At 38.9% G+C, this 17,660-nt stretch overlaps 1 protein-coding gene across 1 annotated transcript; it reads left to right on the top strand.

Moving 5' to 3' along the window:
- The first annotated feature begins 1,375 nt into the window (after positions 1 to 1,375).
- LOC133136910 (actin-related protein 10-like) lies at positions 1,376 to 8,575 on the top strand. The gene is made up of 13 exons (XM_061254786.1): positions 1,376 to 1,556; positions 1,999 to 2,068; positions 2,164 to 2,246; positions 2,491 to 2,599; positions 2,804 to 2,911; positions 3,325 to 3,392; positions 3,790 to 3,869; positions 4,429 to 4,464; positions 4,679 to 4,758; positions 4,951 to 5,024; positions 5,747 to 5,828; positions 6,678 to 6,879; positions 7,378 to 8,575. Exons 1-13 carry the CDS (start codon positions 1,480 to 1,482, stop codon positions 7,563 to 7,565), a joined length of 1,257 nt encoding a protein of 418 aa, XP_061110770.1. The 5' UTR covers positions 1,376 to 1,479; the 3' UTR covers positions 7,566 to 8,575.
- Positions 8,576 to 17,660: the final 9,085 nt, after the last annotated feature.

The raw sequence follows: 17,660 nt of genomic DNA, 5'->3' as shown, positions 1-17,660 counted from the left end.
ATATATTTACAATGTATTACACCTGCAACATGACCACAATTGTGTGGTGAGTAGCATGAATGTGTTGCTTAAATGAAACTTTAATGGCGATTTTATTTGTGCACTTTAATACATTATGTGAACTGTTTTTATTGTTTATAATGAAAAGGATGTGAACACTGTGACAAAGTAGAAACTAATTCAAATACAGTATTTGTTCTTTGTTTTCACAGACCGTGAGGCATGCACCTTGTAAGTTATTTTCGGAACTAAGGGGGTGACATGGCTTAGGCAGTAAGAGCAGTCGTCTGGCAGTTGGAGGGTTGCTGGTTCGATCCCCGCCTGGGCTCTGTCAAAGTGTCCCTGAGCAAGACACCTAACCACGGCCAGCTGGTCGGTGCCTTGCATGGCAGCCAATTGCCGTTGGTGTGTGTGTGTGTGTGTGTGTGTGTGTGTGTGTGTGTGTGTATGAATGGGTGAATGAGAAGCATCAATTGTACAGTGCTTTGGATAAAGGTGCTATATAAATGCCAACCATTTACCATTTATTTTAACTACAAGAATCTGCCACGAATGAGTAAATTGCATATTTATTCAAACTTTATTTATTAGATCCAGTGCTTTATTCAAGGCTTAAATATCATGACGTGGGATTTAATACCTCTGGTTTTAAACTCTGGTTTTAAACAGAAAGCGCACTATTGATTTCTAACTTGAAATGTGACCGTGATGCTGGTCCCTATTTAGCATTACAATCAACTAGAGCAGCTGACTCGTAATGTTTCAGAAATATGCTTCAGCATTTTCCCCATACTTTATTAGCCTACAAGTTTCACACTGTCACTGCCAACTAACACAAAAATTGTGGTGCTGACTGAGCATCTTTGAGAAAGCTATTACAGTTGCTCTTACACAATTCCAGAATAGAACACTAGAATGTTATCAGTATTTACCCAATGTGAGCATCAAGTTTTATTTCAAGAATGTATTTAGCAAATTTGTTTAAAGTTAAACAGCCTCATTTAGTTCATATTTGCTAGCTTGTATCATGTTTAATAGGCCTTACAATTAATATTGAGCTCTTGTTTTCACTGAAACAAAAACGGATATTTCTGGAAATCTCACCGATGTAGCAGATAACGAATGCCCACCTATTACCTACCAAGTAACGTAGCGTCATAATCTGCGGACAGACACCAGCAACAAAGCCTGAGATTTTATAGCTGTCTATGATATTGCCTGAATTTGAGAAAGTGCGTAACAAATGTTATATATTTTTTAAAGCTATACATATCTATGAAGATATTAGTACTTTACACTTACGCATAATTTATTTAGGCCAATATTCAGTTTGCCGTGGTCAGTGGTGTATGCTGCCATTGTACAAGGACCCCGCTTGACTGCTTTGAAGTGGAGCGACTTTGTGAAGTGTGCAGGGAACTTGTTGAACATTTTATTAGCACTAAGAATTTTATGTAACAATTTTAAATCATATTAAACATGCCACTTTTTGAAGGTCTGGGGAGTGGTGGGGAAAAAACAGCGATTGTCATTGACATTGGTTCAGCATACACTAAGTGAGTTTCGGTGTTCTAAGCTGATTAATGCGTTAGCTGACGTAGCTAGCTAGCTAGCAAACTTATTTTTTACTTTTTTAACGAAGTACTATTTAGCTATCGAAATAACGTTAGCGGACCCGAGATTGGGTTTTGACACGCTAGAATAACGTTACTAAACTAAAGTGTCCAGATTGAAAATGACATTATTTGAATGTGTACATGTTTATACTTATTCCAAAGTAATGAATACAAATAAGCAGTTCATGCAAGCGAACAATAAATCCATAACAAATTAATTAGCTAACACATCTAAGATACACGCATGTTGAAACAAACCGTAACTTGCTTGGAATAAGAGTGAGAAGCAGAAATACATATTTAATTTTCTTGCATCCTAGTTGCTGTCCTATAAAGTGATCAAGTGTTCTAATAATGCCTGTTGGGATGGTTATCTGCGCAGGTGTGGATTTGCAGGTGAGACAGGCCCCAGGTGTATCATCCCCAGTGAGGTCCAGACATCGAGTCTTCAGGTTTGCTTAAGTTAACCCTAAAAAACAGTGAGGCTAATGACAAATGTCCCAGGTTTCTGACTAACTTATCTGAATATACCTTTTCTAAACCTTAGCCCATAAAAGTGGTCCAGCACAACATCAACACAGAGGAGCTCTACTCCATCCTCAAGGACTTCATTCATATGCTGTACTTCAGGTGATAGCCTTCACATTGGAGATTCAGTCCGTTTCATCAAGATATTTCTCAGATTCTCACCAGTCCCAATCTACTGTAGCTACTGCAGTACTATAACTGTATCAACCAAATTGAAAGCTTTGTAGTGAGTAAAATTGTTGCATCTCTAGATAAGGTGAACAAACCTTTTTTGCTGCTGTATATATGCTGCTTTTCATGTTTACTGGTTTTAATGTGTTCATGCTGCCTATGTCCCTCTGTGTAGGCACTTGCTGGTGAATCCACGGGATCGGCGTGTGGTGATTATTGAGTCAGTCCTGTGCCCTTCACTCTTCAGAGATACCCTCACCAAAGTCTTCTTCAAGCACTTTGAGGTGATTATGTCAGCAGCTGGCTAACAAAACAATATTTGCCCTTTGAATTCAAATGCCATTTTCGACATGATTTTTTTTTTTTTGTTGCACTGAATCCCAGAAAAACTTTCGGAAAGCTGTCCAGTGGCATCAAAAGGCAGTTTAGAACATTTGAACAATTGTTCACTCTGTAGTGGCTGTCTAACCCTCCCTATTCCATCTCAGGTGCCGTCTGTGGTCTTTGCCCCTGGCCATCTCATGTCAGCCTTGACTCTGGGCATCAACTCTGCCCTTGTGATGGATTGTGGGTATACAGAAACCCTGGTGCTGCCTGTATCCTTGTTTCATTACATTACATGACATTTTCTTTAGTACTCAGTCCTGCCGCAGTGCTGCCAGACTTAGTGTGACTGGGTTTCAGAGGCGCAGCAGTCATAATACAGCAGGCAAATACAGCATGGAGACGAGAGCCCCAAGCTTATGAGGAGGTTTGGTTTTGTTTCAGATTACTAGTAGTGGAGTAACTGCATGCTTGGCCATGGTACTTTACTAGTTCAGCTAAATTAAACTGGAGAAAATGTTTAAAAGGGATTAAGTACTGGAAGTTGGCCTCATTGTTGGCAACTGGTCCATAAAGCAATTAGGCTTTGCTCTACACAGCCTTAAGGCCGATGAGTGATGTGGGAAATAGAGGCAAATTGTTTGGCAGCTGAAGTCAAACAGTGCTTCTCCTTGACAGTAAACAGGTGTATGAAGGCATCCCCATTCTGTCTGCCTGGGAGGCCCTGCCACTGGGTGGAAGAGCCATTCACAAGTGAGTGTCAGGTTTCTGCCTACTGCTAGTTTCTCAGTCCTCTCTTATCTGCTTGAGTAAATACATTCTTGCTGTCCTCGCTGCAGTTTTTGATTACGGGTTCACTGTATGATTGATGTAATAGCCCTTTCTCTATGTACATCTTATTTTATATTCATTGTAACAGTGTTTATTATGGCAGTGCTTTATATAATGTAGCTCCACACACAGTTTTTACTGTAGAACATATGCGTTATCCACATATTAGTACCTACTTTGCCTGTTTTTTCATGGAGCCTATTGATGATACACACTGTTCTGGGTAATATGCTGTATGTACCTTATATTTAATGTCATGGATGCTCAGCACACTGCTGGTTATGTGCATATTCCTCTGAATGGTTGTTTCTGAATGCAGGGAGCTGGAAGGGCTGCTTATGGAGCAGTGCACAGTGGATACAGATTGTAACTCTGGACAGAGCTTACCAGCTGTCATTGGTGAGTATGTTTTTATTTGATTACTTGTCTTAATGTTTGTTCCTATCCATGTACTGTACTGTTTTATTTAATTTTGTGTAAAGCTCTTTGTAACTTTGCTTTTGAAAAGTGCTATATAAATCAAGATTATTATTATTATTAAAGTGCTATATAAATAAAGATTATTATTATTATTATTATTATTATTATTATTATTATTATTATTATTATTATTATTATACCCTTTTCTAATTACATAAGAAAATATGTAATTATTTTGAAAAATAAAAATGTTGTTTAGAGAGGTATACCAACTAAGCACAATTGTATTGTCTCCTTATTAATGTATGTGGGCGGTATACACAGACATTTTCTTCCTGGGTTCAAGTACTTTTGTAGTTTGGAGAGATAAAGCATTCCAGTCAATGACACTGAAACATTTTTAATATGTTGGTAAAGCATTCAACCCCCACCCCACATCCCTCAAAAGTGTCAGTCTAAGTAGTAATTTAACTGCAGGTTCACTCTGATAGTGAAATATGTGCAGTGATGACAGCATTTGTCTCTCTGTGTTTCTCAGGTTCCCTTCCTGAGGAAGTTGTGGAAGATATAAAAGGTAGGTTGACTTGGATTAATCTGAATGAGGCTTTTATTTGATTTAGACCGCCTTAAGTGTTTTTCCATAAGTGCTGTGTGATTAAATTTGTTATCATTACAGCAGCAAGGACATTACAGCAATAGAACAAAATGAAAACATTACTTGTAAGAATGGCTTAAATAAGAGTTATACTTTTGAGTTGCCGATGAGGGCAGTAGTGTTCTTTTTTCAGTCAGGACCTGTTTTGTGAGTGACCTCCAGAGGGGACTAAAGATCCAGAAGGCTAAATTCAACCTGGAAGGCACAGAAGAGGTGAGCTTTGTAACCTGACCTTACTGCCTCTCAAATTTTCATTTTAATTTGAAAGTCTAGACTCTGATTGTCCCTCCAGTCATTTACAAGCTGTTGACACTGAGAGATGACCTTATAAACAGGTACATCACTGGTATATTACTACTCTGTTATTATAACAAGGCTGTTGTAACATTATGCCTTTATCTGTAGCGTCCAGCTCCTCCACCAGATGTGGATTACCCAGTGGATGGAGAAAAGATCATACACATCAAGGGATCCATCAGGTAGCATCTCGCTGGGCTGCTACATGCCTCTCTGTGATTTGCCTGAGGTTTCCACTGCCTGCCATGGTGGTTTCTGCCATGGATGTTCTCATTTTCTTTATTTTTGAACAACCGTTTAATTGTGTTAACTGTTTAACTTTTTCCCAGTTCGAAATGTCCAGTTATCTTTGAAATGCTCGTCACATTGTCCATCAGTTTCCGGGAGCGCGGTCTTAGGCATGTCCTCCCAATACATGTGCAGCCAGTTTCTGCTGCTGCTTTTCTCTGTCCATTGACATTACACTAGACCTCACTGCTTAAGTAGCAAGTGCAGGCAGACTGCAAGTGCTGCATCCTCTCTTGAAACCTAAGCCCTAGTTGCTACTGGCAACACAATTCCAGACTAAGGAACGTGTCACCACTGGAACAGCTTTAGCTAGATGTCATAGTTCCCTTGTTTTCTAAGTCCCTTTTTTACATTGTTCCTTTATATTTCACGTCTTCTAAAATGAATTTTTAAGATGCATCTAATCCCTCAGGTCAATCATTTAATTCCCTGGATATTTGGTGGTGGATATTTTTTGATGGCCCCAATGCAGTGTACTGTATGCGTTTTGCACCTGTAAACCAGAGGTCTTAATGGCTAACAAATACTGTACAGTTCCTTGTAAGTGTATTTTAACATCAAACCAAAAATTTGCCATGCTACAATGACTCGTGATCTCATGTGGTTTCATGTGAAGGGACTCGGTCATGGAGATACTGTTTGAGCAGGATAATGAGGAGAAGTCTGTGGCCACATTAGTACTGGATACTTTGCTCAAGGTAAGATATCTTATGTGTTACCATTTAAATGTGGAACAGTTAAAGAAAACTGTTAAGGAACATATAACATTCATGGCAGGCAGGAACATTCATGCCTCAATATCGTGAAAATGTCAAATACTGCATCTGCAAAGTGTCCAGATGGGCTTTACTGGTAAATGTATTGGTGCAATACAGCTAAAGTAGGCTATGTTGGATACCAATGATGTTTCTATTTATTGAGAGGGTAACATTTAACGTGACTAGTGATGGTGTTGCAGTAGGGTATTCCTGAAGTGCTCAGTTTAATTTAAGTAGATCTGTGTTTGTCTGCTCTTGGGAAATGAAAGGATAACCGTGAACAGATGTCCTATAGTGTTGCAGTCTCAGTAGCAGGACCCATTGTAACATTGTGAGGAGATATTGCTAACAGGCATTAGATCAATGCTATAATGAATGGTAAATTGTCCCAGCTAACAGGCAGTATATAACATCTCTAGCAGTCAGCTTGATGTACAGGGGCTGAAAAAGTAATGCCACCTGCTCCATATCTCAATTAAGTTGTTTACTTGTGTAATTGTGTGATTCAGGAGAAAATGGAATGATGGTGTCTAGCACAGTAACAAAGGAATGTTTGTGGGCCCAATTTTTTGTGTGTGTCTGTGACATTTCTCAACGGAAACAAATTATGCAAAAAACTATAGACAGTGGGGAACCGCTTATGTTTGTGGATTCGAAATTGGAATTAGGGCTTATTTCAGGAAATTACATGTCTTCCTTCAATGCCTACAGTGATGAAAAACAATATCTGAGAAGTAATAAGATGCAAGAATGCGAAGCATTTATATAATGAGATACAATGTCTCCCAGTGCCCCATCGACACCCGCAAGGCCCTGTCTGAGAACCTGGTGGTCATCGGGGGCACTGCCATGCTCGCTGGGTTCCAGCACAGGCTGCTGTCAGAGATCAGGTTCCTAGCAGAGAAGCCACGCTACCAACAGGTCTTAGCTACCAGAACCTTCCGCCTGCACAGCCCCCCGGCCAAGCCCAACTGCACTGCCTGGCTGGGAGGTGAGCAACTGACGCCCCATCTCCCACACTCTTCATCTTTAGAATGTTAAATGCCTACTCACGCCTCTGTTTTCATAAATTATGCAAATATCAGTTGAATTCCAGGTAATTTAATTGTGTCCAAATCAAATTCTTTGTTTTATCACTCAGAGTGACACCACTTTTCTTTCTTCTTTCAATCTGTATTAATTAGTACTGTACTGTGTATTAGTACACAGTTTTGATTGCATTTCCGGTCATTTGCTGTAGCTATGTCCGGTGTAGGATTCACTCTCTCTTTGCGCTCTCTCTCTCAGCCCATAGTAATTGTGAGAACTTAAAAGGATTGTCATTTTTGCCTTGTTATTTCCATATGTTTTAAATATAGGAAGCAGTAATATTCAAACCGTGAAATCTTCCAAAATACACAACTGTCTTAACATGTATTATTAAAGATGTTTGGACCTTTCATCCTGCTCATTGCTCATGCGGGGTTGTGTGCTCTGACTCTGCCTGCAGGTGCGATATTCGGTGCCCTGCAGGACATCCTCGGCAGCCGGTCTGTGTCCAGAGAGTACTACAACAAGACCGGCCGTATTCCAGACTGGTGCAGCTTGAGTTCTCCTCGCACTGGGGCCAGGGCTGGGCATGACACGAGGAAGGCCCCTCCTCCACCCATGAAGAGAGCCTTCTCCGCAGAGAAGTGAAGTAAAGCCCACTTTCATCCGCTCCCACCAAAGTATTGGCTGTGCCTCCCGGCCTGAATGCTAGGGGTTGCTCTAGGCGCTACACTTTTTACCTCACTGTAAAACTAATACAGACCGTGCACTGATGTCCCATAGTGTTGACCTGTGCAGACTCAGTAGTGTTGACCTGTGCAGACTCAATGTCAGTAGCATTGTGACATCGTGAGGAGATATTGCTAACAGGCATTAGATCAATGCTGTCATGAATCTCAGTGAAGTTGTTTACATGTGCAATTGTGTGATTTAGGGGAAAATGGAATGAAAAAATGGAATGTATATCTGTGACATCTCTCAATGGAAACAAATTATGCAACACATTATGTGGGGAAGAACTTATTTTTGGTGGATTTGAAATTGGAATTCGGGCTTATTTCAGGAAATTCTCTCAGACCTCAACTGAAGGGACAGAATGTTGTTGAGCGATGAATGCTGTTTGGGAGGCACTTAGGGGAGTCTGTTAGTTTGCAGAAACTACCCAGATGCTGCAGCTTTTTTCTGATTTTGAGCCATGTTTTTAAGCTGATTTTATGGCATTGATAAAAATCTCATGGAAAAGATAAATCGCTGAAAGTTAATTTATGTTCCAGTATTATCATGTATTTGCAAACCAATATTACCAATTTTATAGATTTATAGAAATATAGTTTTTTTGAAGTAGTGTTGATGAACAGCTGATGAAAGACAAAAGGGCATGTTTTTTTTATCTGTGATTATTTATTTGTTTGTAATTTACTTTTTTTTTTTAAATATTTTAATTTTGATTCAGTTATGGGTGTTGGCTGAATCATGCTACTGTAGAGCCAATGTTGTTAAATATAAGAAATTACAAATAAAGTTTTTTTAAAAAACTTCAATCACTGTTAAAACACTCACTTTTAAAACTTGTTTTGCAGAACCTCATAAAATTAAATCTGCCAATGTTTAATGTTTAGCTAGCTGAGTCACTCCACCAGGCCACTTTCAGACCAGCTCATTGTCTGTCTGTCACCAAGACCATCTAAATCACAGTAATATGCTGTCTGGCTCTCTTTCCATCAGAATACAGGAAAGTATATTGGTCATTTTCATTTGAGTCATTCCAGTTCTTTAGGATATATTTGCTTAATTTGGAATAGTTTCGAAGGGTTTATTCTATTGGAATGTGTTTATCCTCCTTGTTGAAAATATCATGGGTCAAGGTAATATTTGTACAGGGACAATATGTTCTTGTATGTATTCATCTGTGCCCAGTGGGTAATTTATTGTTTATAATGCCAACAGCAACATAACCAATCTAAATAAAAATGAACACTGAATACGATGGGTCTTATGATGGGTCTTACAGATACAGTAATTATATATCTAACACATTTATATGCGCTAATGTCAACTTCAATTTGTATGTGTGCCTATCACAGAATGGGCATTCATATTTACAACAACAACAGGCTGTCGTAAGATTTGTAATATCCATATAGATTTGACTTTTCCACAACATAGCAAATCAAATGATGGTATATGGCAGCTGGCTTTAGTACTTACTGATTTCAGGCATTTCTTATGTGTGTCCCTTCATTATAGGTGTAACCAAACTTAAGTGTTATTAGTCTAGTGTTTTATGTGCACATTGGATACATTGGTCTTGGCACGCATCTCAACTTGTCTGCAAGATATCTCAAGTTGGATGTCAAATCACTGGCTTAAGTTTGTCTGCCTGGGAGAAGTGCACCCAGGGTCTCCTAAAGTTGGAACTGAAAATGTATGAAAGTTATGGGAAACCGTAGCCTTGCCTTTTGTTTGATTTAGAAAATTACTGGCAAGGATTCCTCTGTTGGATCATATCATACTGTATATACCCTAGCTTACTTGTAGGTTTGGTTTAATATTTAATTTATCTGGGATAGACAACCAGGGTAGCTTGTAACCTTGTGGCTAAGGTGCATGATTGAGCCCCTGTGTAGCCACGATAAGATCTGCACAGCTGTTGGGCTCTTGAGTAAGACCCTTAACCCTACATTGTTCCAGAGGCAATTGTTCTCTGCTTAGCCTAATCAACTGTACGCCACTTTGGATAAATGAGTCAGCTAATTAACTGTAATGGAAGGGAAGTATTAGTATACTGGCCTCCTTGTCCATACCATTTTCCTGTAAGAGCCCCTCCACAGTAGGGAAAGGTTTATGGGTGTATTTATTACATTGTAACATAATTACCTGACCATAAACAAACTATATAGCACCATCAAAAATATTGAAGTAGCAGTACATATTATTAAATAACGTGCACAATCTAACATAACTCCTTTCTATTTTCTGGACTGACTTTCATCCACATAATGCACAAACTCTTCCCTGGTGAACATTGAGGATGAGCAAGGTGTGTCCTGGATGGAGAAGTGCTTACTGTTGGCCAGTTCTACAAATCTTTTCCCAAAACACTAGTTTTTATTTCTGCACCATGTGAAAACATAACTGAACACATCTGCCTGGAAAAGCCAAAAAGTGGATGAGATGTTATCAGCATTGTAAAGTGAGGAATGCTTCACATTAAATATGTAAGGTGAATCTAATAGACTGACCAGGCTGCTCCCTAAACATCTGCTGATCTCTATCTAATGTACAATACAGTAACACAATAATATTGGCGGATCAGATGGTCTTTTTTCCAAGGTCTCCTTCAAGAGATCATTTACCAAGTCTGCCTTGGGCATAATTCCCAATACTGTAACTCCAGTACTGAAAGAAGTCTGCACTGCAATTCATCTCACCTTACCCTTCCTCATACCATTAAATCATTTTAAAATGTGACAAATAATGTTCATTTAGTTTAGTTTATTTGACAAAATAAAAACAATCAAAAAGACTTATATGTGAAGAGATTATCAAAGATAACACGAAAATGTCCTGTACTTATTTCCACCGTGCTCCTTGATGTTCATCAGCCACAGTAAGATGAGATCAGCCATAAATTCCTCCATGAATGTGTATAGTACGAATACTGTTGCTTTCTCCTGAGAAATATTCAAGTTACTTCTCAAACATTAATTTGGCTATACATTAAATAATTTCACTTCACATTTGACATGAAGTGCAGAAAGTAAAGTACCACCATGGCCTTGGGTACAGTTTACTTTTCATTACTTTCTGACTTCGGTTGTTATCTCTTCAGCTTTTGATTAACACCCAGGAATGTGTGCCTAGCAGGGATTAAAATAGTAATTTGGTGAGGCTGAAGCACTTCCCTCCTCCCTCAGTACAAAGTCATTCATCAAGTGTTGCAGTTGACCAAAACAGCAAAATAATAAAGGTGCAATAATAAAGGTCCACAGCCATAATATTATAATAATATATACCTATACAGGTATATATTAAGAGCAGGCTCTTTATGTTTCTTAGCGGGTGAAATTAAATATTGCTTCATCATCGGAACAATAGGTTGCTCATATCCACGTTTTAAAGAGCAGTGAGCATTTTCCCTCAGTCCCAACACACCCTGTACTTTACTCAGGCACAGTCTTTGTTTTTATTTATATTCTACTGGGAAGCATGGTTCGTATCTTGCTGGAAGGAGTTGTTTTTTGCAAACTGTTGCTCAGTCCAAGAAAAAGAGCGTCTACAATTCTTGGTGAAACCTCCCTGCCCTTTCAGATGTTTGACACTGGAATAGCCTCTGAAGAGGGAGGTTTTTGGGCCTTTGTTTGATTCGTCTGGCCAGATAACTATAACAACAGTGAATAAACACATACTAAGTTAACATCTTCCTTCTGCAGCACCTATGGGGATATGGCTCACTCCCTATCCCAATATGAATGGATGAGTTATGTATATCCCAGCAAGCATTCCCCTACATACATGTACTAAATCACGCTGTTGAATAATCCAGGAAATAATGAGTGTGAAAGACCCGGGAGATGTGACTCATTTACGTGCTGTTTCTGATCACTGTGCTGCAGGTGTTCTGTCTCACGACTCTTTCTGGCTGGTTCGTAACCTTTCCCAGGTCCCATTCATGTTATTGCTGTGGACTTCAATATGGGTTCAATACAATATACACTCAATGAGCACTTTATTAGGTAGCCATGTACACCAGCTTGTTAATATTTAATCAGCCAATCATGTGGCAGCAACTAAATGCATAAAAGCATACAGACTTGGTCATGAGCTTCAGTTCTTTTTCAGACAAAATGTCAGAATGGGGAAGAAATGTGACTTTGACCATGGATTGATTGTTGGTGTCAGAGAGGGTGGTTTGAGTATCTCGGAAACTGCTGATCTCCTGGGATTTTCACACACAACACTCTCTAGAGTCTGCAGTTCTGCAGGCAAAAACGGCTTGTTAATGAGAGAGGATAGAGGAGAAGGGCCAGACTGGTCAAAGCTGACAGGAAGGTGACAGTAACACAAATAACACATTACAACATGGTATGCAGAAGAGCATCTCTGAACACACCATATGTCACACATCTAAGTAAACAGCAGAAGACCAATAAGTCTAAAAACAAAGTCTAATAGATACCTAATAAAGTGCCCACTGAGTATATTTATTCACTCCATATTGTGAATATTTAGATTGTGAATATTGATATTGAAGATTTTCAGTTAAGTGGTTGAAATAGAAGATTATTCATTTGATATGCTGACCGGAGTGATGTACAATATGAACACAGGGGGGCACCAGAATAATTATACACTATGGTAAGGCAGCTTAATTCTCAAACACAAAATATATATATATATATAGTCCCTGAATGTATCCCTCGATGCATCTGTATTACTATATTTTGTACCAGGTAGATTAGTTACAAGATCTTCAGGAGGCCTTTTATTTCATAATGTATCTAGTGGCTACAGTCTAAAGTATTTTGTTAATGAGGGACTATTACATTTATAATCGTACAATGACATGATGGCTGTAGTGTGTCACTATAGCACTGATTTTGTCATGTACAGTAAAGTTACAGTTTGGATGTATACAGTGTCACTTCAACTCTAATGGAGTACATGAGTCCAACTGGGACCATACAATGGGGTGCAAAACTACTGTATGTACTCTGTAAGAGTTGATTTAACGCTCAGTATTTTACTGAGTACATTTCAAAAGTGCATTTACAGACAAGCTTGGCCTTCCTTATCCTTCAACTTTGGAGAATACAGTAGTACTATTCACGTCCCTCTTCACCTTGCATTTTACCAGCTGAGTGAGTCGTGACATTGGCGGTTTTTGGAGGATGCCACTTTATATGTAGCTGACACAGGCACATTATTATTACTGCAACAATAAACACCCAATTTATCGGAGAGATTGTTCATATTTTATGAGACTACAACAATAATACGACCAAATATCCTCCATCCTTTGCACTTGAGCTGCTCAGGTTATATGTGCCACCCTGTGGGGCTGCCAACCATATCAGTGGCAAGGTCAGGGTCTGATACCAAGCAACAGGGCATGTGACTACAATGAGAAACAGTGCTTTAGCAGCATAAGCAGCCTGACAATGCCTAATTCTGATTATTAAAAATATGAATAGTATGGTTTAGAACTGAATGTCAACATTTGGCGCAACCGTTATGAATGCATTTTGTGGATGAACCCTGCTTGTCAGTTTGATGGACATTTCCTCTCCTTGCCCACAGAATTGGGATTAGGGATCTCAAATTAGTTTTAAGTTCACTTATCCTCTCAATAATTCCAAACACTCTGCCTTGCACAATAGTCGCCCTTCAAGTACCACTGGAGCAAAAGACATTAACAAAACACCACTAGGTGTGGGAAAGGCACTTGAGTTAAGGAAGTCGTCTGCTTCAACAAGCCAAATGGTATTCTGGTTTGAGATAGAGCACTGATCCCAAATTTCCAGGGGGTTGCTATGGCATTACAAGTGAAAAGGCCTGGTCTGAGTGAATTCAGCCAGTGTTCAGTGTTTACACTACTCCAGGCAGAAATTCTTAGCTCAAGTCTCTAGTATCAGTGCAGACCACAATGGAAAGAAAAGGCAGGAAGGCACAAGAAGAAAGTCCATGGATCAAATAGATAGGTTTCAGTACCAGATACTTTGGAGATTCAAATGTACAGTAGCTACGATGGTCTTACCTGAAGATGTGGAATTTTTTAAACATTTTTGAATGGCATAGACCTAGGACTGCAGTCCAATCTTTTCAGAAACACTCAATTTACAGTATGCTGTAAAGATTTGCCGTAAAGATTTACCTTCTTTCTGAGGATGGACCTTCTGAAACAAACAACAACAAAAAAACACTCATAATCATTGACAATGTGAACATATAAAGCTGTGAGGAGTATACAAAAGCTGGTAGTTCTAATATAGGCACAGCAGGTTGGTAAGAAATGCAATGCACTGGCACTTGATCTAATTTCTTTTGAAATTTGAGCTTTGAATTAGTTTAATTACAGTATTCTAATAAACAAAGATATGTTTTCTTTCAAGAGTAAGTGGGTAATCTCAGAGGTAAAAATCCCCATTTCCTGTACTGTAGTGGTTAGTGCCTAATTGCAGCAATGCCCTTTGTTTTTAGAATAACATAAAATAACTGCCTGGGTTTTGACATTCCTTTAAAGCTTGAGAGCCTGCAAGGATAAATTTGTCATTCCACCTCAGACCCAGTCACATTTCCCTGCCATTATTGGAATACACTCACCAAGCACTTTATTCGGAACATTTTTACTTTATTACACCTACTTATTCATGTGATTATCTAATCAGCTAATTGTGTGGCAGCAGTGCAATGCATACAATAATGTCGATACGGGTCAGGAGCTTCAGTTAATGTTCACATCAACCATCAGAATGGGGAAAAATGTGACTTTGAGTGTGAAATGATTGTTGGTGGAAGACAGGGTAGTTTGAGTATCTCAGAAACTGCTGACCTCCTGGGATTTTCAGGCACACTAGTCTCTTTTGCAAAGAATGGTGCAAAAAATATATATATATTCCAGTGAGCAGCAGTTCTGCAGACAGAAATGCTTTGTTAATGAGAGACATCAGAGGAGAATGGCCAGACTGATCAAAGTTGACAGGAAGTTGACAGTAATGCACAGTAGAAGTCTAATAAATACCTAATAAAGTGCTCCGTGAGTGTACATTTTAAGCAAAACATACTGATATTCAATCAAACTCCACTGAGAACTGAATCACATGCTACCCTTTCATTGCTGTCTGATTAGCATGGTCATGCAACTCAACATATATATAGTGGACATTACCTTTGAAGATGTCATGTTTTAGTCAAATAGGCTCCTCATAATATTCTCCCTATGTGTAAGCAGGTGGGAGGTGTGGCAGAGCAAGGTTTGAGATGTTATGTCTGTTTTGTGGCTGATGTTCAGAGAGAAATGCTTTATCCATCTTTGGCAAGCTTCTGCAAGACTCAGTGGAAGCCCAGAGGATGCATAAAGCACAGCAATTCTGCAGTTGCGAAAGTGCCTTGTCAGGTCATTTCTATAGGAGATTAAGTCAAGTCATTTGTTGGCCATGTGTGTATTTTCATGCACTGCTTGTCATACACACTCTTACATTGCATTCATTTAAAATTGAGCTAATGGAAATTAAATGGACTATATATTTATGTACGCAAAGACCAGTACACATACTTACATTTTTGGCTATTATTCTTATCATTTAAGTATCATATCAGTCAAAAAATAACATCTTGGATCATGGATATGGTGCAATAATAAAACTTGGCACATCTTGAAAAAAACAAAACAAATAAAACGTATTAATTTATATTAGCATAATGTGTTTTTTGTATGCACTCGTGCAACATTTAAATTACATGAACTTGAAAAATAGCATGTGTGTCAGAGCAAAAGACAGTCAAGGTATAGGTGGTGTAGGTACATCCCTCCAAATGTGCTCTCGAACCTTATCACCAATTATAGGAAAAGGGTCATGGCTTTGTCAGGGGTGTTTGCACAAAGTATTAAACCAGGGGTGCCAATAATTGTGGAACCTGTTTTTTGGGGATTACTTTTTTTCATTTTAAAAATGTATGACTTGAATCATTAATAAAGCACACTACTTTACACATTTTGGAAAATAAAGCATTTGTCAATAACTATTATTTTTGGTTCACAGCACCTTGTACATATTAATGATAATTCTGGAGCCTACTGTACCTACTTGGTCTGGGTCTAGTCTGGGGAATCCTAATTTGCAACAAAACTGTTGTAAATAACAAGAATTACAATGGCCGCTATGCCAGGCAGGAAGAAGCAATTTATTTATCTTCTCCCAAACAGCTCTGATTTACAGTATTGTATGTGTTATTGAAAACAATATTCTTTGCCAACCTATCTCAAGTTATTAACCGCAGAACCAGCATAATAATATCAGATTGTCCAGCTTTGGAATGTTTGATAGCAATCATTAACGTCAGACCAGCAGGCTGCAAAACAAGAGAATGGGACACAATCACACTCAAAGTCAAACTATAGGTCTAATAGTTTTGTCGTAAGTCCCTTCTGGCAAGTGTAGTGTGGCAATGAAATGAACCCGTGAGACGTGGTGGGAACTGTGATACAGGATAATATGCCAAAGATTACCAAGGTTAAAAGGTACATGAATGAATTTCATAGCTGGGACTGAAAAAATAGCTCTTAATAACCAAGTCTACAATTTCCATCAGCAGTTTCTCTGACCGATTAACATCGCATATGATCTGACTTGTGCCATTTCTTGTTAACATCACAAATGCTAACATGTCACAGCCAATTACTCTAATGTAAAATGTAAGATTTTCATCTGAAGAAGGCGGAAGATTTTATTCAAGATACTGTAACTTTGATTTAACAGGTCAGTCTTATACAGGTTATACGGGTCAGTCTTAATGGATCTGAACAGTATTCACCGCAGCAGGGGTTTTCCTGGGTCAGCATGGTGGGGTGGACTGCACTAGGCCACCTGCACTGTTACTCTGACTTTACTTATCATTTTTGATTCACAACTGTGAAATCCATGTAATCCCTGAACATCATTAATCTTGCCCTGAATATTGCCTCTGCAGCCTGTAAACACACCCATGCATTCCTCATGCTGTGGTGCGTAATATCCACTGAAGGTGGAACTGAACCCAGGGTGGGTGTAACTGAGCTTGTTCCCATAGCCTTTCTCTGAACACTGCAAGGACCCTCAGGAACCCCAGACACCTCAAGGGTTCTTTTGCACTTTGCAGGAAATCCCTGTGCGAGCTAGTCTTGAGCTAACTAGTTTCACTGTCATCCTTCTGCCTGTGGTTCCTTGACCCATCTTTCCCATCACATTCAATTCAATTCAATTTATTCTTTGTATAGCGCTTTTCACAAAAGACTGTCACGAAGACACTTTACAGAGTAACACAGGAGATAATTAAACATATCAGCCCAAGCCCCCAATAGCATATGAAGTAAACGACTCCCTTACGTGAGAAAAACCCTCAAACAGTGGTGAGAAAAAAACTCCACAATGGGAAGAAATCTCAGGAGGAACCCAGCTATAGGGGCATGCCCATCCCCAGCCTATAGGTTTAATGTATAAAACTAGTAGGTAAACTAGAAAGTCCATATGGAGGGATGTAGACATGACTCCACACCACAATTTTAGCTGACCCATTACAAGTCTTTTTTTTCCCTTGTTCAATTTCCCTGTTCATCATTGTTAATGTGATGCCTCAAGGACTTCATAAATAAAGACAACTGCATTTAGTGAACCTCCCTTTGTCAAGGAACAAGACATTTATTGAGTCCTTGATCCCTTCCAGTTTTATTATTATTTGGAACTGAATCCCAGATATTTGCATGAGGTCTGCCTCCTGCCTTCTTTTTTCTGAACATCTTAATAGTTTTCCCAAGCCCATTTAATATTCCTTTTCCAACATCCCCATGGGCTTTATCTGACTAATTCTGGGATTTCACTGCATCCATGGGCTTTTCCTTACCAATCTTTGGTGTTTATTTCTTAAAAAGTCACCTGCTGTAGAATGTCACATCTGCAGACCTCAACCAGCACAGAAAAATCCTAAACTATAAAAACTATGAAAGAAATTGCATTTCAGAACATGAATCAAACTCCTTACCATTTT

This window comes from Conger conger, chromosome 1, assembly GCF_963514075.1.
Source record: "Conger conger chromosome 1, fConCon1.1, whole genome shotgun sequence".
Lineage (NCBI taxonomy): Eukaryota > Metazoa > Chordata > Actinopteri > Anguilliformes > Congridae > Conger > Conger conger.
This window is presented reverse-complemented; position numbering and strand designations above follow the sequence as displayed.

What these genes read in the sequence shown, in the direction of transcription:
- LOC133136910 (XM_061254786.1), top strand. Translation starts at nt 1,480, where the DNA reads ATGCCACTTTTTGAAGGTCTGGGGAGTGGTGGGGAAAAAACAGCGATT. An exon ending in TCCAGACATCGAGTCTTCAG is followed by an intron (nt 2,069 to 2,163) that starts GTTTGCTTAAGT and finishes TCTAAACCTTAG; the next exon opens with CCCATAAAAGTGGTCCAGCA. An exon ending in TACTGGATACTTTGCTCAAG is followed by an intron (nt 5,829 to 6,677) that starts GTAAGATATCTT and finishes AATGTCTCCCAG; the next exon opens with TGCCCCATCGACACCCGCAA.